This window comes from Sciurus carolinensis, chromosome 19, assembly GCF_902686445.1.
Source record: "Sciurus carolinensis chromosome 19, mSciCar1.2, whole genome shotgun sequence".
In the NCBI taxonomy this organism is placed as follows: Eukaryota; Metazoa; Chordata; class Mammalia; order Rodentia; family Sciuridae; genus Sciurus; species Sciurus carolinensis.
This window is the reverse complement of record NC_062231.1, coordinates 15,849,243-15,870,364: the sequence shown is the minus strand read 5'-3', so window position 1 is coordinate 15,870,364 and position 21,122 is coordinate 15,849,243. Positions and strand designations below refer to the sequence as shown.

The 21,122-nt window shown below is 49.3% G+C and overlaps 1 protein-coding gene across 4 annotated transcripts in view; it reads right to left on the bottom strand.

The window, feature by feature from the left end:
• Positions 1-660: 660 nt before the first annotated feature.
• Srgap3 (SLIT-ROBO Rho GTPase activating protein 3) overlaps positions 661-21,122 on the bottom strand; it is a 238,146-nt gene continuing 217,684 nt past the window's right edge. For 3 of the 4 annotated variants that reach the window (XM_047534586.1, XM_047534587.1, XM_047534588.1), the window contains 7 exons: positions 20,923-21,028; positions 20,493-20,720; positions 16,908-16,987; positions 13,303-13,483; positions 11,865-12,014; positions 9,634-9,961; positions 661-5,779 (listed from right to left, as the gene is read on the bottom strand). In XM_047534586.1, the coding sequence (XP_047390542.1) occupies positions 5,366-5,779; positions 9,634-9,961; positions 11,865-12,014; positions 13,303-13,483; positions 16,908-16,987; positions 20,493-20,720; positions 20,923-21,028 (1,487 nt within the window). In that variant the 3' untranslated portion in view covers positions 661-5,365. The remainder of the gene's footprint in view (positions 5,780-9,633; positions 9,962-11,864; positions 12,015-13,302; positions 13,484-16,907; positions 16,988-20,492; positions 20,721-20,922; positions 21,029-21,122) is intronic. The other variant, XM_047534589.1, reaches the window with a different exon arrangement.

Below are 21,122 nucleotides of genomic sequence, written 5' to 3'. Positions count from 1 at the left end.
TGAGGAACATGGAGTCTGACAGGACTTCAGAGTTGAACAGACTGGGTTCAAATCAAGCTTATCTTGGACAAGCTGCTTAACCTTTCAGAACCTTTGTTTCTTCATCAGCAGAATGGAGTGTGATTATGGCACTTACCTTCAATGGCTAATTTGAGAGTTAGATGAGAAAATGCATGCAAAGGTGTAATCCAGTGCCTGGGACAGAAATAAGTGGTCAGAAATGGAACACACACACAGATGTCAAAAAAAAAAAAAAAAATCCAAAAGGCTGTAGCACTTGCGTTTAGAAAATAAATGCTAAAATGTTGCATATGCCTCGACATTACAAACCTGTACCCTGTGGTACCTGGCTGTTTGTCCTAAATTTTCAAAAACACTTTTAGTTGATGACAATCTACCACTCCCTATTGACCTTTGCTTTGACATTTCCAGTTTGCTTTCCCAGCAGCCATTGGGTAGTTACCGTCTTCAATTAGTTCTTCATCGAAGTGGTCTGTGACCATCACCTTGTTGCATCTGAGCTAAAGGACAATTCAGAGATGGTCACCCAAGGACACATGCAGACAGAGCGGGCTGGGGCGTAGGAAGGACCCCCAGGATCTCTCCAGCCTGCCGGATCTTTAACTTTTATCCAACTCTTTCAATAACCACCAGAGCATGTTTGAGAAAAGTTAAGCTGTTTTATTTCACAGGATAGCTCCACGTCAAACCAGCAGGCACCATCAGAATACGCAACAGAGATTCCAAATCAGACACTCCTAGAGGACGGGCGTTTGGTCGTAAGGTAGAGAAACGACACCCAGAAGAGGGCGACACTTTTCATCACGTGGGGACAGGCAACCAGCAATTTCCTAGGGTGGTTTCAATTTGTTTGTTTTTCCGGTCGCAATTTGGGGAGAAGGGAAACCAAAGGAAACAAAATAGACCAGCCACTCTGAAGCAATCAGAACCAAACCTATTGCCAAACCATGTAAACAGTCACACTGCCGGGACAAGGGCCTGAGCAGAAACTCCAGCCAGGATCGACTTCCGTTTAAGGAAGGCAAAGTGCACACTGGTTCAAGAACAGCTTTGTTATTTGTCTGGGACAGTTCACACAGAAAGGAGGTGTCGGCGAGGGGCAGCAATGGCCATTTGGCCAGTCCCAGAGGATGGGACAGCAGGATACTGGCAGATCAACCTCAGAGAGGTCAGGAGGATTCAGACCTGACAGCGAAGTCCCTTCTCTCAGCTCCTCTGGGCAGCTTTGGGCATGTTGGGGAATTCTCTACAAGGCTGCTCAGAAGAGAGGAAACCCCAGAGAACCGGGGAAATTGACATGAAACGTCAGCATTAGCTCTGCACAGCAGAAAATCAGCTAAGCAACACCTCGCCTCACCCCCTTTCTGACTTCTCCTCCCCCACCACCCAACTCCCTCCCAGCCCAACAGGGCCACCGCCATGGCTGTGAGCCAGCCTGTCTTCTTTCTGAGTTTCTCAGGAGAATGAGGCATTTGCTCTAGTGTGGAACCACCTGGATGTGTGAAAAGTTAGGAGTAGAAAGACTGAGAGGAAGAACCTGTTACGTTAGTCCTTGTGGTTGTCTATCAGCTGCGCACGCGGTGAGACAAATGACGAGCAGGTCATGAGAAGTCCCACATCCATGCCTCCTGAATGAGAGAGAACTATACCCACCAAGGCACTCCAGGAGGCTCCAGCAGAGAAGGAAGCCCCCTGAGGAGGCTCTTCTCACGCCAGCTCCCCTGTGTGTACCACAAGCCAGTTTTAAGTGTTTATTTATAAGGCAGATCTCTGTGGCCAAAGAATGGCTCCATTTCCCTGTCTCTTCCCACTCCGATTTCTTCATTGAATAGAAACCTTTCGTCCCTTGGGAATCCATTTCTCTCCTGACCCCTGGCCTGGTGACTTCAGAGAAAAGACTCCCAGAGTCTCATTCCCAAACCCACAACTCCCTCCAATTGTGCGCTCTGCCTGGGGTTCAAAAGGCGCTTCGAGGTGAGAAATCGTTAGCACTGAAAACAAGGAAAGGCAAGAATTTTTCAGAATCCCACAGCTCAGAGCAGCTCTTTAAGAGGAAAAGGGAAGAAGGGGGGACAGGGAGGGGGAAGGGGGTCGGAAGCACGGCTTGTTCTCAATTTTATCCACGGAAGGTCTTGAGCGGCAGCTGAGCCAAGAGGCCCAGGAAACTAGACCAGGAATTAATTGTCTTTGGTCAGTTTTAAATGAACATCTTGCTGGTTCATTCCTAAACATCAGTTCTACAGAAAGACAAAAGGCTTGACCTCAGGGTAAGCCATTCTGTGAAGCCAAAATCAAAACAAAACAGAACAACAACAACAAAAGAAATGCCCGTTATCAACTAGCTGATCAGTACAGCTTTCAATAATGGTGATGAACAGGTAGGTAAACACCACTTCCCCTTGTACAATTGGTTATATTGAGGACTACTAACTAGGTTACTACATTACCCCCACACCCACTGTACAGTTAGGTTTCTGGTATTGGTTTTTACATTGATCTATCTATGACTAGGTGCGAAGATTTGGTGAGTGGCATTGGCTAGAATTTAATTGTAGCCTTTTTTAAAAAGTACAGTTTCACATTTTTAACAATTACTTTCCAGCATTTAAGCAAATACAGCAATATATAGTGGACTCCAACAGGCAGGAGCTGAGACAAGATACCCAGTGGACGCTGCTGGGGCTGAGTGACATGAAGGGAGGCTGAGGCATGCACAGTGCCAGATGAGGAAAGGGGTGGCAAGGACAGTGTGTTCCTGTGGGGTCTATGTCGGGGCTCTGATCAAGGGCTGGGTGGGTGGGAAATCATCTGCCATCTGTGTGCGCCCTTCCTTATATGTGAACTTGTCATTTTTCCATTGGGAAAAAAAAAATAGGTGCTTAACAAAAAACAGCTCAAGTTCTGACTTCACATTAAGTCTGAGACGGGCAGGTCCATTTTCAGTAAGGAAAACGGAAGCTGTCAATCCAGAAAACGATCCACATAGCTTGACTGGTGTGATGCATATCAGGGACTAGAGCTGTCTGCTTAAATCTTTGCTTCTCATCTGGTATTTGTGGCAGAGATTTAAGGTCTGGGAGTATCTCTGGGCTAGAGATGAGAATTCCTACCACTTGGCTGGGTGGTACAGAATCCTTGCAAATGGACAGCTCCCCTCACAGACATCTGTCCACTCTTGGGCAGGCCCCAGTGCACAGCCCAGGCCTAACTCCCCTACACTAGAAAAGGGGGTGCCTATGTGCTCAAAAGTAGAGAACCTTTCCTATCTAGGAGCTAAGAGAGAAGGGTGGGTGGCTGTAGGCAAAACAAGGGAGGTCAAATTCATCACTGGCCTCTCCCTGGTTTGGCCTTTCGTGATTCTTCCTTCCACCCTGTGGTTTCAATGCCAGTCCAGAGGCAAGGCATAATGGCTTCCTGTCCCCACACACCCAGGAATCAGAGACTCACTAGGTCTCTTCCGGTGTGTTTACCTTTTAATGGAAGACCAGAGGAGAGGGCAAACTTCATCCAGTGGGGGGAGATGCTAATGATTATACTGCCGGCTCTGCAGACCTGGGCTTCGGGGCTCTTAGCAAGCTGGCAGGGAAATGGCTGGATGGTTTTAGGATCTGAAAGACTCACCTTCCTAATGATAACAACGATAGCAACGGTGTCAGTACAGTGCTTTCCAGTTTATTCAGCTTGCTCACTTACACTTATTTCATCTTTATTAGTCTCATTTCATAGGGCAGGAAAGTGAGATTTCATGAGGTGGAGTGATGTGCCCAAAGTCACAGCTCTGAAGTGCTGGGGGCTGGGACTGAAATTCTGGACTTCTGACTCTAAACCTCAGAGGCTGAGAGAGGAGAGAGAAAAATCTGAGAATAATAAGGAAAAGACGCTTGGTTTGGCATGAGGGGGGAAGCAAGTGAAAGTGGTCCCATGAGGATCAGATCTGCCTATGCTCCATTACCCAGAAACAGCCCCTGTCTAGAAAACAGAGTGATAAGAAAAGGACATCAAATGGAAGCAAAGAAGAGCAACTTGGAAGGCTTCTTTTTTCCAGCCAAGAGGCAAAAGCCTTGCTCGTTCTATTTGGAGAACACATCCTCACCTACCTAAATGCTGTGGAGGGAGCAGGTGAAGGGAGGGGAAGGGAGGGCCGGAAGTGATTTCACTTGCATAAACTCAACCCACCAGTGGTGTTCTCTGGCCTCTCCTGGGCCTCAGTCTGATCTGGGCACCCACTGCTCACGTGCTTCATGCAAGAGGGCAAGACCCGAAGTGTGTCAAGCCCAGTGTTAATGACAATGATGTGACTCAGATAGCCTCCTTGCCTGTTTAGTTCCAAATCTGACACAGTATAATTAGTAGAACAAGGAAAAGAAAAAATTAAATATTTTGAAGATATAAGTTAAACCTCTATAGTTACCACAGATTTATTCCTACAGCATTTCTAGGATTTGAAGTATTTCACACCACTGTATTATTATTATTTTTTTTTTCCTTTTTCCCAACCACATGTAATACTGTGCTACGATGGGGTTTAGGGTCTCACTGTCCCTTGTTTCTACAATACAAACACTAGGATGCTGTGGTCAGGGATCTTCTTGCCAACTTCCTCCCGTGCCTTCGGGGGTACAGTTGACCTTGGGCCTCCGGGTGGAAGGGCAGGGTCTCTGGGGTGGACGGAGGGTTTTCTCTAAAGGGTTCCCCGCCTGCTTGGGGTACTGCCTGCCCCACCCTGCCTTTAGGGGCAGGCTGTCTGGAAGGCCACAACTTCTGGAGACAGTGGGAGACTGTTTTTCTGCAGGTGAGTGGTATATTGCTTCATTCGCAGTTACTGTGGGGCCTCTAAGTTCTCCCAGAGAAGTCCCTGCAAATCCCACCAAATAACTCAGCGGGAGATGTCGGGGTGGCATGGGTCTGAGGTAAATCTAAGTTTCATAAAAAGAAAAAGGAAATACTATATACATTTAACATGTGTGTAAGTCCAGGTCTAGTATGTATATAGATGCATAAATATATATATATACACAGACACCTACACATACATACATGTCTATGCGTATATATACACATATATACACACACACACACACATACGTATGTAGAGAGAACGTCAAGAATCATTTTCCAGTGGCGATATGCAGGAGAAGCCCCACTCCCCGGGTGTCTGCACACACAGGTCTGTGGGATTCGCATGGCTGAGCGTGAGCGCACCAACGCCTGGGCCTCTGCTCCCCACAGACACGTCTCCCAGGCTGACCTCCCAGGCTCTGCCCTACAAGGCCAGCATGACTGGGAAGCAAGTAGAAGCCTCTGAAGCCAGCCGAGGCCGCGCTGGTGCTGCCCGACCGGCAGGTCACATGGTGCCTGACTTGTCTGTGGAGCTGTTGGGGAACATCTTCTCGGTAGGCGTCACGGCGGGGCTGCCCACCCCAGAGCTGCTGCTGCTGCTGGACCGATGCTGGACCACCGGCCGCACGGGCCGCATGGGGGGTGGACGCAGCTGGGCGCCAGCCAGGCGGGCTGACAGCGCTGGCTTGAAGGTGGTCATCATCTCGGTGGAGGAGCTGCTGCTGCGGCGCATGGCAGCATCCGGGTCTCGGATGACTATGGTGTGCAGGGGGCTGGCGGGCTCTGAGCTGATGGGGCCTGGAGGGTTCTTCAGGGGCTCCAAGGTGTCCAGCACTACATCTGGCGCCTGCTTGACCGTGTTCTGCCTCTCAAGTTCCCGCAACTCGTGCAGAGCGGTGCTCATGGTCTTCTCGATGTCCTGGGGACACAGAGAGCTCCAGTGAGTGCAGAGTCTGCAGACCTGGAGTCCTGGGCTGCCAGGCAGCTTGGGTACCTTCTTAAGGATGCCCCAGGAACCTCGTGGCCTGGGAGGTATCTTACTATCCCCAGGGTATCTTACCATCAAATGGGGGGATCAATGTGGGAGTCCCATGTATGGGAAGTCAACTTAGTCAAGGCAGGTCAGACTACCAGAGTCAGACAGATGCTCAAATTCTGGCTCTGCCCATTCCTTGCTGTAAGACCTTGGGCAAGTGACCTTACCCCTCTAAGCCTCAGAATCCTCTTCTGAAAATTATAAATAATTGTTATACTAAGAATTGATGAGTGTACTAAGTGATATGATCCCTGCAGAGCGCACGGCATAACAGCCAACACACAGGAAGCACTTAAAATAATAGTGCAACCATGATAGCACCAACACCTGACACTGAGCACCAATCCAAACCCTTCATACTAGTAAGTCATTTAATCCCCACACTTAGAAGGTAGGAGCCACTGTTTCACACATGAGGAAACTGAAGCTCAGACTGGTTAAGTAACTTGCCCAAGGCCATACAGCTATTAGTGGCACAGCCCAAATCTGAACCCAGGTAGTCTGACTCCAGAGGCCCTGCACCAATCATCATTTTTCATTAAAAAAAAAAAATCCTTTGTCACTATACAAGGTATAGATGTATCAAAACTTCATAAATGTGTACTCCATAAATTTGTATAATTACATGTTTTTTTTAATCAAAAATAATCCTTGCCTATAGAAAAATTACTTGAGATGATCTGTCAAATGTTCACAGCATTCATCCCACAACAGTGGGACTGTTAACTTTCCTCTCTGTGTTATCATCAGAAAATTCATTATTTAAAAAAAAATGGAAATGTTTAAAAGCTACAGATATACTTATTTGTCTATGTAATTCTTGGAAACACTAATATTTGAGGACTCATCAGGATGAGAGCATTTGAATGACATAGAGTTGTCACCAGCCCAGGCCAGCCTGGTGCCAGTCATCCCAGGGGCAGGGATGGAGCCGGAGGACAACCTGAACCCAGGAACCCCTGGCCAGGGCAAAGGCCCTGCAGGCTTGAATGAAAAGACTGTAGCCACTTGCTGACTGTGTGACTTTGGGCAAGTCTTGGTTACCCTGCACTGAACCTTATTCATTTGCTGAAAGCCCACACTTTCATTGGAAAGATGAAATGAGATCATGGATGTGGTGAAGCTCTGTAAACTGCCAGACAATGGTTTTCCAACTCCTTGTGGCCCCACTGTCCCTGGGTCACATGATCATTTGCTTGGATGCCTCCATGTCCCACAGGTGTCAGAGGAGCTGCAGAGCCGGAGCCCAGTCAGAGCACGATGGCTTGGCTTTTGAGGACACCATGAGGGGACACTCCTTAAGAGCACCACTGGCAGGTGCAGTGCACGACCTCAGTGAGGAAGGATGGCTATTAAGTCATGCTTGCTCCTCTGCAAATCCTGAGGCCAGTCCTGAAAAACACACAGGAGTCTGGTGAGACAAACAGGGCTGGAGCCTGGCACAGGGGCGGCCGACCCTAGTCTTCCATATCCTCTCCTTCCCCTGCTCTGCAGGCAGCGCCCTCCTTGCCCGGCCAAGACAATGGACATCAGCGTTTGTGTTTCCATGATATTTTAGCCCTTGCCCCGTAACCCTGGCAATGTTTAAAAGGATCAGTTGCAGGGCTGGGGTTGTGGTTCAGCGGTAGAGCGCTCGCCTAGCATGTGTGAGGCCCTGGTTTCCATCCTCAGCACCACAAATAAAGAAGTAAGTAAAAGAAATGTATTGTGTCCATCTACAACTAAAAATATTATTTTTTAAAAAGGATCAGCTGCAGGGGATTCTCTGTAGGAAGGGAGAGATGACTGTCCTCTCCCTGTCTGCTACCTCCCTCCGGTGGCTCCAATCCAGTGAGAACCCAAAGGTGAAACTTCAACAAATAAAACATGACTCTGGTACCTCCACCTCCATGCCTCCTGCTGCCACCTCCACTCTACCCTGGTAGAGCGAGCCAGAAAGACAGAAAGCTCAGAGAAGGATGAGCCGAGGGGTTTAGGCTGGAGCCTGGCATTAGTTTGAGAGGTGATGAGCGAGTATCCAGAGTGGAGCAGCAGAGAGGAACCTGGGATGGGCAGAGCAGGGAAGACAGCCGCTTTTCACCTCCTCCCAAGAGAGACCGTCCCACTTTGGATGACAGTGTCGCACAGTCCCCAGTTGGGTTTCAAATCTAAATCCTAAAGAACATTTCGAGACCAGAAAATTTGGGGTAGCCCCATCTAGTGCTTGAGGTTCTGGCTGCCATCCCTCCACTCTATAGGCTACAAAGTCAAGGGCTCATCAGAGCTGATGCTGAACAGGCCGTTGGCTGTCCTGTATGTTCTTAACTGTATACAAATTGTTTATTGTCAGTTCCTATTTTACTTCAGTCAGTGAAAGGAGCTCTTGAATGCAGCTATTAAGTTGCAGGGTGCAGATATCGTTGCACATAGAGAACACATGTCCCCCAAGCACATTTCTTGGGTTGGGCATTTCTTGGGATAAAGGGCAAAGAAGTCAGCCAGGCTGACCACCGGGAGGCTGAGGCAGGAGGATCAAGAGTTCAAAGCCAGCCTCACCAAAAGCGAGGCGCTAAGTAACTCATTGAGACCCTGTCTCTAAATAGGGCTGGAAATGTGGCTCGGCAGTTGAGTGCTCCTGAGTTCAATCCCTGGTACTGCTCCCTCCCCTCAAAACAAGTCTGGGAGGTAGAGTATGCCCTGTTCCCTTTGTTGGAGATTCGCATGCACATCTACATGTTTTATGGTATTGAAAAATCTTGCAGATAAGCCTTCTGGCTTTGTAGGACCTGCATCCCCCAAACTGAATCACAGAGCACTGCCCCCCTCCTCTGGCATCCCGTGGACCCTGCCTCTGGTGGGACCCACTGTTAGAAACTGTGTCCTAGATGGCATTGGATTCTTTATGTAAAGGACTCTGGGCCAGGTGGTTGTCCACCCCCACCAAGACTGGGAGAGCTTCCATCCTGGGAGAGTGTCCAGAGGATGGTGGGGCTGGAGGCTGTTTCCAAAAAGGATGGCCAGCCTTGAAGGATGGAGAAGCAACAAGTTGCTTGCCTCTTTGCTTGACTCATGCCAAGGCACCAGTCCCAGGGATCCTGTGAGAGTGGGCATTTGGACATGGCCCAAGCCAGACCCTTGGGCTGTGGCAGGAGCTCTAGAGGCTGGGTGGCTTGTTTGCTTGGGTATTCCCTTAGAATCTTCCCTGGACTCCACTAAGGGTACAGGTCAACAAGCTCACTGCCCTTTCAAGGCCGTGCATGTCTCCTGGGTGACTGTTCTCTCTTCCCTCTCTCTAAACCTTAAGCTCCGTATGAGCAGGCCAAAGTCTATTTCAGCTCTTCATTGTACTTCCATTGCTTAGCATGGCAACAGTCACATAATAGATGCTCAACCAATATTTGTCAATAAGTGGAGGAATGAATGATAGATGGGTGGATGAATGGATGGATGGATGAACTCAATCATATCATCTTGCAGAGAGACCTGCCATTGCCCCATCCCCATAATCCAGCAATTCCATAGCCAGCTCTGGATACTGGGGAGTGTTCAGCCTTTATAGAAGCCCCAGCCAGCAGCAGCACCAGCCAACTTCTGCCCCCAAGGGAAGGCCCAGCAAGGGGCAGGAAACCAGCTCTCTCTCTTATCCTCTGGCTTAACCTTGAGTCTGGCGAAGGCCAGGGGGCACTTCCACATGGAAGGTTCCCACCCCATCCCTCTCTGGGGGTCAGCTGGCCTAGCTGCCTTCCCTGAGCCCTTACTTCTGCCAAGGCCTCAGCCTCCAGGGACTTGTGGTCCCCTAGGCTGCTGTGTCTGGTGGAGCCGCAGGTAGACCTCACGGAGTGCCCTTCTGAGAGCGCCTTCTTGTCGGGGTAGTTGATGCTGCCGGCACTCCCAAACGTCGCCATCCTCCTCTTCTCAGGGCTCTCGATCCTCCCCCGGGTGAGGGGGATTTTGTGGGGGCTGCTGGGGCAGGCGGCGGCCCGGGGTGGCGTGTCTATGCTGGGGCCCAGGCCCCGGGGTGGGCTGTGCGTGTCGCCCCCGCTTCGGCGCCTGGGGATGGCCGCTCCATCGGATCGTAACCGCACTCTGCAAAGGAGCCAGGGGGCAGGGGCATGGGGCAGAAGTCAACCCCTGCCAGTCTCAGAATGGGCATCCAACCCCCACACCAGCCACACAGTACATACTGGTTCAGGGAGCAGGTATAGTGAAGCCTCACTCGGTCAGACTGTGCAATAGCACAGCTCTGCACACAGCAGCAGGGGAGGAGCCGGGAGGTGCGGGAGGTGCTTCCAGCTGCCAACAGTTGTGGTGCTCATTACAAAATGAATCTCGGCTCCCTTTAAGTTGGGGCCAGGAGGATTTCAACCTGGAAACGCTTGGGTGAGCTCAGTCCCGCTCATGATCCGTTCCCACGTTTCCTGTGGGCTTTTTTTCTAATGGGTCTGAAAGCACTGAGGCTTGACTATACCAGAAAGCCACCAGCACCCTGCAAGCACAGGAGGGGCCCCCTGGGAACTGAACATCTGCTCGCTGTTGTGCCCCACCCCCTTTCTCCCCAGACTAGGGCTCTACGAGGCTTTTCCGGATCTTGCAAAACTGGTCATTTAAGAGTAAACATGATGAGCCTGTGGGGCACGTAGGTACCCCTCCCACCTCAGGGACATCTGTCTGTGAACAGGGGTGGGGGCGTGGATCAGGAGGGCCGCTCCCTGCTCTCTCTGTCTGCCATGTGTTTCCTGTGTTCTCTTTCAGATCCATCCTATCCTGCTGAATGGGGGTACTACCCCTTGCCTGCTCTCAAGTGGGTTTGAAGATAAAAGGTATTGCACCCTGTGGAAGTCACCAAAGACCCTGAGGCCCTGGTGAGGGAAGAGAAGAGGGGTCAGGAAGGGGTGGTGCCTTGGGGATGCAATGGGACTAGGGACCAAGTTCAGTGTGGTCAGTAGAGCTTCAGACCCTACAGCCCAGCCAAGCTAAGCAGGCCTGTGGGTGCCCCAACAGGACCAAAGCAGAGGTGTAGAGAGAAAGAGGTAGTAAGAAAGAAAGAACAAGAAAGGAGAAGAGAGAGGGGAGGAGGAGAGGAAGAGAGAGGCAGGAGAAGAGTGGCCCTCGAGGGAGCTGGGGCACATAATGTTCCCATCCACCTGTCCCAGCCTTCCACTTCCCCACGCCCCTTGATTTAGTCACCAATCACAGTGTCCTGAACTGTGTGCTGAACTGAATAGAATAGGCCACTGATTTCTTTGGCTCTGTGAGCAAATGCCCATACATGTGGACTGATCACATGACCCTTCTAGAAAAAGAGAGTAACATTTAAAGATTCCAATGTGGGGTGGTGGGGAAGACAATGAGAAACTGCAGGCTTTTTCTTTTTCTTTTCTTCTCTTGTCCTTACTTTTTTAACCTCCGTATATTTTGGACCAGACTGGTTCTCAGAATGCTTTTGCTCCATGCTGACAGAAAGCCCAGCCCACACAGAGGAGGGAAGAAATTGGGAAATCTGCTCCCACTAGAGAAGCGGGTGGAGCCGAGTGTCAACTTCCCCCACTGCAGGAGGAGGTGGGAATTTTCTGTTTATATAGCGCAATTCAGGGAATATGGGAGCGTTACGTTTTCAAAGCCCTCTGTAACAACTCTGGTTTTCTCCAGAAAGCTGGAAGGAGGAGCAGGAGCTGGAGAGAGGGAGGGAACATACCTGCTGATTTCGCTCTCAAATTTGTGGTCAGTATTTCCAATGAAAAGCACTGAGTTCCCAGCACTCGTCTTTTCTCCTGCCCCTCAAACCCCCTACCCAGCACTACACTGCTTTGTCCCTGTCATTCTCCAGACAGCTCCAGCCGGCGCCCCGGGTTGTGCTGATACCACACCCTGGGGGGAGCAGGGCCTACCCGGCCTCCTTCTCTCCTTCCTGCCCTCTCGCTTATCCCAGTTCAGACATGAACAGATGGATGTGGCACTAGCAGGAAGAAAATGAACCCCTGTTTCCTACCGGCCCATCACCCCCCCAAAGCCGTAATCTGAGATGTGCTCCGTGGGGGACTGGAGGTCATTCTTGGAGGAGGCCTTGTCGTCCAGCAGTGGCCCGCTGCTGGCCTCGCTGTCAGCCTTCTGGCTCAGGCTGTCGGAGAAGGCATCGTCCCTGAGGGGAGAGAGATGTGAATTGGAGGTGGCCCTTCCAGAGTACCAGGACGCACCATGGTACCTATAGAAGCTGAATAAGACCCTGCCTGATGGCTGACATGCCCACGGCTGGGGAGGAGCCACCTTCCTGCCACACGGGCCCACTGCAATGCTCCTGGAGTCTGTCTCTGGCAGGAGACGCCCTTCTGACCCAGCAACCCATGCCCGCCCTCTCTTTCCCCTTCTCTAGCTTGCTCTTCTCTCCCAGGCGGTGCCCAGGCTAAGGCAAGCTAACTGCAGGGGGCATGCTGGAGGAATGGGGTGGCTGGAATCTAAAAGCTGAGCACAGAGTACTGAGTGCAGAGTCTCCGCCTGGCTCCATGAGAAGTGGTTTCGCACAAAGGAGGAAGAGGTGCCTCCCCCATCTGAGATTTGGGACGATTGTGAAGGCCTGCAGCCTCCCCCCACTCACCCCACAGTCCTTTCTCTTCCAGTAACCTGTCCCTGTCCTAATGAGCCTGGGGACCTCAGGGGCTGCCAAGGGCCCTCCACTATAGCATTCCTCTTACAGTTTGCTTGGCCCTGGCCGGTTCTCTTAGAGAAGGTCTAAGAGACCTTTCCTGTCAAAACACAGGTTTTTGGTCCCCTTCCTGTGAGGTTCAGCTTGGTGTCTACTTCTGATAAATCAGCTCCCCTTGAGCCTGGCCAGAGAACTTAAGGAAGGTTTGCATAGGAATCTTCAATGACTTTCAAAGAAATGGAACGTGTAAGTTTTGTGAGTTTCCTGGTAGGACAAGGTATTTAGGATATGGGTTTTTAAAATTTTTTAACCCCTGAAATTGTTGAAAAAAAAAATGGCACCCTATTAACCAGAAACCAGGGCATATTTTTTTCTGCCCATCCCCTGAGAAAGTCACATCTGCATTTGAGGATGGTGGGCAGTTAAGAGGTGGTGACCTGGCCACCAGCTTTGGGGAAGCCCAGAAAAGTACAGAAATTTGGCAAGATCCATGGAACACTAAGAACTGTGATTAACAAGCACCCTGGAGGCTGTCAGATGGAGCAGAACAGCAGGCAGAAAACTCATGTTTCTGTGTTTTCTGATAGATGAACAATTTGCATATTTGGTCAGTGGATTACCATTTAAAGGGAAGTTAGATATACTCCATTCTTACAGAACATCAAGCATATTATACCAGTTATTAAACTGCCAGCACATGGCCCACTACTCCCTTCCAGTGCCCACTGCAGGCATCACTAATCTATTACTGCTCATCTATTCCCAGAAAGTTCCAATTCCTACTCACATGTCCTGTACAACTATGTACTGATGAGGGATGAGCCCATCCACGCCATTGTGACGGCCCTCCCACCAGTCCTCTGAGGCGCGGTGGTACAGGAGCAGCGAGGCCCCCTTCTTGAAGGACAGCTCACGTGGTGACCGCCCTACATAGTCAAACTTGGCAATGGCCTCAATCTGCTCCACTTCTGGAAGGAAAGCAAGAGAAAAAACTTCCATGAGGTCAGTAGAGGGGCATCCCAGGAGCCTCACTCAGACAGCCCTGGCTTCTACTGGGCAGGGCAGGCGGCACGCCAAGTGAGAACATGTGACCTGGGACTCAGGATGCCAGGGGTTCTAGGCTCAGATCCACTCCTCACCCTGTGACCTCAGCTTCTCAAAATGTCCAGTGGGAGTTGGCATACCAGACCCTCATTTTCCACTGCCCATTTTGTTCCCGCCTCTTAAACCCTTATTAAAATAATATTTGATTATGGCATTTGCCACCAAATGGATGGAACTGGAGAATATCATGCCAAGTGAAATAAGCCAGTCCCCCAAAACCAAAGGCCAAATATTCTCTCTGACATGTAGATGCTAACCCATAAAAAGGGAGGGGAAGTATAGAAGTCAACTAGATTAGACAAAGGGGAATGAAGGGAAGGGAGGGGGGGATGGGAATGGGAAAGACAGAAGAATGAATCAGACATAACTTTCCTGTATTTATATATGAATACCTGACCAGGGTAACTCCACATCATGTACAACCACAAGAAAGGGACCTGAATTGGAATGGGGTGCACTCCATGTATGTATAGTATGTTAATATACACCCTACTGTCGTGTATAGCTAAAAACAACAAATAAAAAACTTTAAAAAATTGAAGACTTTTTCTTCTACATGTCAACACAAGGTCTGGTTCTATTTTCCATGAATGCTTTTCTTCTTTGTCCACTTACAATATTTTTCACAGTTTTTAGAATTTTTGAGAGGTCAAAAAGATGGTGTATATGCAAAATGCAGGACACAGTTTTTAAGAGCTCCCAGAATCCCCAAAGCTCATTGTTATGGAGTGAACTGTATCTCCTCAAAATTAAATATATTGAAGTCCTAGGCCCCAGTGTGTTGGTGTCTGGAGATAGGACCTTTAGTAAGGTAATTGAGATAATTGAAGTTAAATGAGGCCATTGTGCACTATCCAAGAGGACTAGTGTCCTCATAAGAGGAAAAGACATTCTAGATCTTTCTCTGAGTATGCACAAAGGCGAGGCCATGCGAGAACACAATGAGCAGATGGTGGTCTCCAAGTCAAGAAGCCCTCACCAGAAGCCAACCCTAGGGCAGTACCTTGATCTTGGACTTCTAGTCTCTAAACCTTTGAGAAAATAAACTGCTATTATTTAAGCCACCCCGTCTGTGGTATTTTGTTTTTGTAGCTCTAGCTAACCAATTCACTCACCCATGGACTTAATTATAAGAAAGGGGGAATTCTCATTGGGCCATAGATCAAACATATTGACCCATCACACATTTACCTGAGTTATACCCATGAAGTGCTTGCAACAGTGCCTGACAGTTTGCTCTAAGAGTTATGCAACTCTGGTGGCGGTGGCCGTTAGCAGAAGGTTTTACTTCTAAAGACCACAGACAGCATGGAAAACCAGAGAAGAGGGAAGATATTACCTCGTTTGAGTCCCCCAACACTCTCTATTGCCAATGCCCCTCTGAAAGGTACAGGCTCAAGAAGACTGTGCTTGGGGTCCTGTGAGATGCTGTGGCTCTGACACATTCAGTCTCAATGACAGATGGCCTTCTGCAGTGAGTGGGCCTCAAACAGTTCAGCCAGTTCCTGAAAAATGTCTTTAAATACTATTATGATGCAGAGGATGGGAGGGAGGAAGAAAATGACAGCAAGCTGACTGCATCAGTTGAACTCAGATCTTGACACGGAGTCACCTTCTCAGGACAGTGTGGACATTTTGTCCAAATCTCGGCTGCATCTTTCACCCCTAGGCGTGTGTGGGACCTGCCTGCTAATAACCTGCCTGCTAGCCTGGTTACAAGAGACAGGAAGGCCAGAGCTGTGCAAGACCGGGACTGAGCCCAGCTGGCTTCACGTTCTCAGGGCTCACCCCTGGGACCTCCTGGGACTCAGATCGACCTCCTAGAGAAAGGAGCTGACCAATCAGAGGTTTGCTGAGGCTCAAAGGAGCACCGAGGGGCTGCCCAGGTTCCTTGTCCTGCCTTTCCTGTCCCTGGAGCCTCCAGTAGTCACTTGACTGGTCTGGAGCTGAAGGGAGGGTGGGGAGTAAGATAGGGGCGTTGAAAAATGTAAAAGGCAAAAAACAAAATAGGACAGGAGGAGCCACACTGAGCCATGAGCTAAGTGGGAACACGTGTTTGCAGATGTCATTATGTAAGTGTGTGGTACGAACGGTAACAGCAGCTACCATTTATTGGCAAGTCTGTTATTTGGGTTTCTCATGCCCCCCCACTCTCCCACACTGGCATTCATACATAATTCCCTCGACTTCCCCATCTTGAGAATGGATCAAAGGTTTACCTGCTCACTGAGGCCAGAGCCTTGGAACAGCTCTGGGGTCCCTCCCACCAACCAGCAGTGACTCCTTCAAACAGACCACTGACTCTGACTACATCTCCCTGCTGCTACCTTGGTTTAGATCACCACTTCCCCCCGTGTGGCCTCCTCACTTCCTCTCTTACTCCGTTAGAGTTATTTCTCCCCAGAGAAGCTGGAAAGATCTTTCAAAATCATAAATTAGATCATGAAACTCCCTTGTCCAAAACCCACCAAAGATTTCCCTGCTGACTTGGAACAAACCCCAGTGTTTCCCCAGGGCTCCTGAGGCCCTCTGTGCCCAGGGACCTTGAGACCTCACCTTCTACCTCTCAACCCTCACGCAATCTGATTGCACCTTCTTGGTACTTCTCCTCCAACATTATGTGACATTTTTCAAACACAAAAGAAAGCTGAAATAATTTTACATATAGCCATCAACTAAATTCTGTTAACATCACACTAGTTTTATCCATTATACCAGTTTTATCATGTATTTGTCCATCCCTCTATCTATCCATTCATCCACCTTTGAAATTGACTGTGGGTAATGGTTGCATATAAAAAAAATTGAATTGTATATTTAAATGAGTGAATTACATGATATATAATTCATATCTCAATAAAGTAGTTTTAAAAAGAGAGAGGAACATGGAGTCCTCTTTGAGAGTCAGGTACCTGGTGCAGACTATTTCACCATCTCTAACTAAAGGTTTGGAACAGGCCTGGTGCAGAAGAGATATGCAGGGGAAAGGGACAAAGGGACAATAGGACAGTGGTTGCTTCCTGCATAGGACACTCTTGCCATTTAGGATTTGCACCTGGGCCAGGCAGGACACACAGAGGGATCACGTGGGTCAGGTCAACACAGTGCATGCCCTCCAGGGTCTGCTCTGCGTGGCCTGGGCTGAGAGCTGGTACTCTGAAGTGTTCCTGGTGCCCATCTGTTCTGAGGGCAGTGCTGAGGGTCAAGTGGGCCAGCCCTGTGTGGTGGAGTGAGGGAGCAGGAGGGCCCCCAGGTGAGTTTCCTGGCTCCAGACCTCCCCTCACTCACCTTCATCACTGGTGTGAGGCTCTGTGCCATTGTCATGGTCAACTTCATCAATGGTCCCTGGCTCACTGTGTGGACTGTCACTGCAAGGAAACACAGGAAGGGGACTCACTGGGGAGCCATCCACCCTCACACCGCCCTTAGCTTCCCATGGGCACCACACCACCTGCCCACCTCTGGGCCATCACCCAGAGCAGGACCAGGCCCACACCACATGTCTTTTCCCTCTGATCACCCAGGGATCTTCCTAACCAGGAAACCACTCCAAGCTCCTTGCTGGAAGCTTCCCTGAATCCCTCCCTCAGCAACATCCTAGCCTTGGAACTGCTGGGCTACTTTCTTGGTGAAGGCCGTGTCCCCAGAGTTCTTGTGTTGGAAACTTCATCCCCAGTGCAACAGTGTCGGAGAGGGTTATAAATGCCATCCTTGTGAATGGGCTGATGTTTTCACAGGAATGGGTTAGGACTCACAAGAACTGTTTAACAAGTGAGTCCGACCTGAGCAGCTCTTGTGCTCTTGCTCACTCTTGTGCCTTTTGCCCTTCTGTCTTCCACCTGGGATGACAGGAAGGGCCCTGACAGATGCTGATGCCATGCTCTTGGACTTCCTAGCTTCCAGAACTGTGTGCCATATAAATTTCTGTTTGCTAGGAATTACCCAGCCTCAGGTATTCTGTTACAGCAGCAGAAAATGGATGCAGAAAATGCCTACATGTTCCGCAAGGTCCAGAGGGCAGTTAGCCCAGCATTTATCATCAGAAGTACCACAAGTCGGAATAGGAGAGACCCTCGGAAGTATGATGTGTCCAGATTGATCCAGGAGTGAGTGTCGGTTGGTCACCATGATGGGTCTGGTGGCTGAGAGACCGAGGTTGATCCAACTCGGTTGTTCATGTACTGGGTACAATTCACAGTGGCTACTCTTTGCTAGACTATAAGTTCCTTGAGGCCAGGGGTCATTCACACACCCAGTGTTTTTACTGAGTCATTGACACTGTGCCAGGTAGGAGGGATGCAGTGAGAGGTGAGGTGGACAGGGTCCCCGGCCTCGTCACTTACCTTTTATGGGGAGGGACAAGAAAAAAGGCCAAGTAAATAGGCCAGTAGATAAGACAGTTACAAGTTGATATTGTGTTATATAGGAAAGAGATGAGCAGAGACAAGAAAAACAGTGGGGATGTACATAGTCAGGGGAGACTTCTTAGAGGAGGTGACATTTACGGTGCTGTTTAAAGGGATGTGGGCTTTATTATGAAACATTCTCCCTTGCCACCTGGTAAGCTCTGGACTTTGCACAGTGGCTTCACGAGTCTCCATAACCTGGCTCCCCCTGCCCTGTGCAGCTGTACCTCAGCATTTCCTTGTCACATTTTCCATCCCAGCCATACCAAACCACTTGTCATTTTATTGAATGCTGCAAGCCTTGCCCGCTCCTCACTGGGCTGGCTCAGTTTACCCTGCTGTCTCACTCAGTCTTCACCTCCTCCAGGGAGACTGGCGGAACTGCCTTAGACTTGCAGGGGCCTCCTGGGACTGCCTACTTCCTCCCTGATCTGAGCTCCCTACATCACGGTTAACCTTGTTCAGTCTCCGTTCCTGCCTCCCAGAGCAGGACCTGGCCGAGGACAGAAGCTTGGGACCATCTTTTGAATGAATGAATGAACAATGTCCATGGTGCCAAAACCTTCAGTCAAATCCCTCTTTTTGGCTTTGAAAACTCCTCCAAAATCACCATGAAGTTAATCAGTTTTTAGTCACATGGGAAGTAAACAGGATTGAGAAAAGCCTGCCTACTGCGTAGGTTCTCCAATAACATCTAAGATCTGTGGATCCTTCCCAAGACAACTGCATGTCATACCAACATACTGCACCAAGGAGAGGATTGGTATTGGCCAATGCTGTGTGTGAAAGGCTTCTCTGTGGGCAGCAATGAAGCTTTCTAGCAGTTCGATGCTTCTGGTGCAGTTCGGTGCCCCCTGGTGCCTCAAAGGAGGTCAGAAAGCTATGATCACACACTTCTATGCAGGGAGATGTGTGTGGGGATGAAGGGGCTGGGACACTGCCCCTCTTTGAAGAAGTTGTCCAAATATGTCCACAGAACTAAGGCCATCCACAAGTCCAGGGATACTGTGACAATCAAAACCAAACTCCCCCAAAGGCAGCTGGCTGGAAGCAGTGCAGGTGAGACCTAAATATATACAGCTGTGTATTGTTCTGGTCACTCTTGGGCTGACCTCTCTCACTTGGTGTGCTGGATTTCATATCTTCATTGCACTTTTTTTCATGGGCTATTTCTCTCTTTTTAAATTTAAAGACTTTAATTGATACATGAAAATATAACAATTGCACATATTTATGGGATACCATGTGATGCTTCCATATACATATGCCTTGTGTAATGTTTAAATCAGGGTCAATCTATCACCTTAAACATGTATCTGTGTGTATGGGGGGCAGTGCCAGGAATGGAACCCAGGGATGCACCCATGCTAAGTACATGCTCCACCACTGAGCTACATACTCAGGCCCTTTATCATTTTTTTTTATAGTGAAAACATTCCTTTTTTTCTAACTTTCCAAAATATACTGGACATTATCATTATCTATCTTCATCACATTTTTAAACTGCTTTCCTATCTTAACATTTTATGGTCTTAGCCTGGAACATAGCCAGCCCTGATTCTGAAAATGGACAAAATATTTTTCCTAAGACTGGGTGTCATACCAGGTACACAGAGGTGGTCCAACTAGTGAATGCTGACCTGGAGCGGAACACTCTAAGAATCAGGCTTATGGTCGAGAGAAGGGCACATCTGGTGGGAGGGGGTCAAGGAGGGTGCATGTGGTCAGGTGGGGCTCACTCTGTCCCTGCTTCCTGAGAAGGGCCTCACCTCACCTACCAGATATAGCAGCACCTCCCCTTGCCAATGTGACTGTGATCACACAGCACCAGACCAAATGTCAGCACAGAAACAACTCTTGAGCTTGTATGGGAACACAGGGAACACACTTCTATGCAGGGAGATGTATGTGGGGATGAAGGGGCTGGGACACTGCCCCTCTTTGAAGAAGTTGTCCAAATATGTCCACAGAACTAAGGCCATCCACAAGTCCAGGGATACTGTGACAATCAAAAGCAAACTCCCCCAAAGGAGTTCTACTTGAGGATGCTCAGAGAATGGATTAAAGCTGGAGTTGCTGGCTGCCTTCTTGGTACCACTAAGGGAGAGACTATCTGAGAACAAAATCAATACAGAAAAAAACAGAATCAAGGAATGGAGATTGCCGGACCAAGTCCTGGAGTCCAGAGTGGAGCCCCTAGATCCAGCTGCACCTGAAGATACATTCCCAGACTTTTTAGTTAGCAATCCCATACATTCACATTTGGCTTGCGCTGGTTTAAGTTCTGTCCCTTGTAACCAACAGAATCTTGACTGGTGTATCTAGCTCTCAGGGAAGGGGGCTACAAAGCTCAAATGAGAAAATGCATATGGAAGTACAAGCTCTAAAGCAGTAAGAAAACTGAAGGGCTTCTTACTGTTCAACAACAATGATGACCATAATACCATTAAGAGGAATGACATCTTACCAATATTCTTCCCCTCCAGCCATGCATTTTTCATATACAGGTCCCTCTAGCTCCCGGGGACTGGGGAAGATGGCTTCATGATGGACGATGATGGTTTTGATGACTTCGTTGACATGTGCCTGGCAGGACACAGGGTCCTGCCCATCAGGGATGTGCATGAGGGTGGGCCCAAAGCAGATGGCCAGGTTGTAGGGATCCATCATGTTCTCGTCGCTGTACTGGGAGAGGCTAGGGAGAGGAGGTAGCAGGAGTCATCGGGGACAGGCAAATCCTCCCCCTTGGCTTCTTTCTTTTGGGCTGGGCTCCACTTAAACCCAGGAGGCTCCATGTTCTGCTTTAAAAACAAAAGTATCTGCAACAGCCTCAAGCCACCCCCTCCCAAAGGAGGCCAGGGCCCAGTCACAGAGGGGCCGGTTGGTCAGGCACTCACTGGTTGAGGAAAGCGAAGAGGTATCTCATGACCACGATGACCACGCGGGGAAGGGTGATGAGGATCTGCTGGATCTGGTGCACCCTCTCAGCTGGGTTCTCCAGTTCTGCAACATAAAGGGGCTTTGCACCCTGAAAACATTTTCAAGTTTCCCCTCTATCATCAGCCCCAGTGGATGGGGACAGCAGCTCTACTGTCAA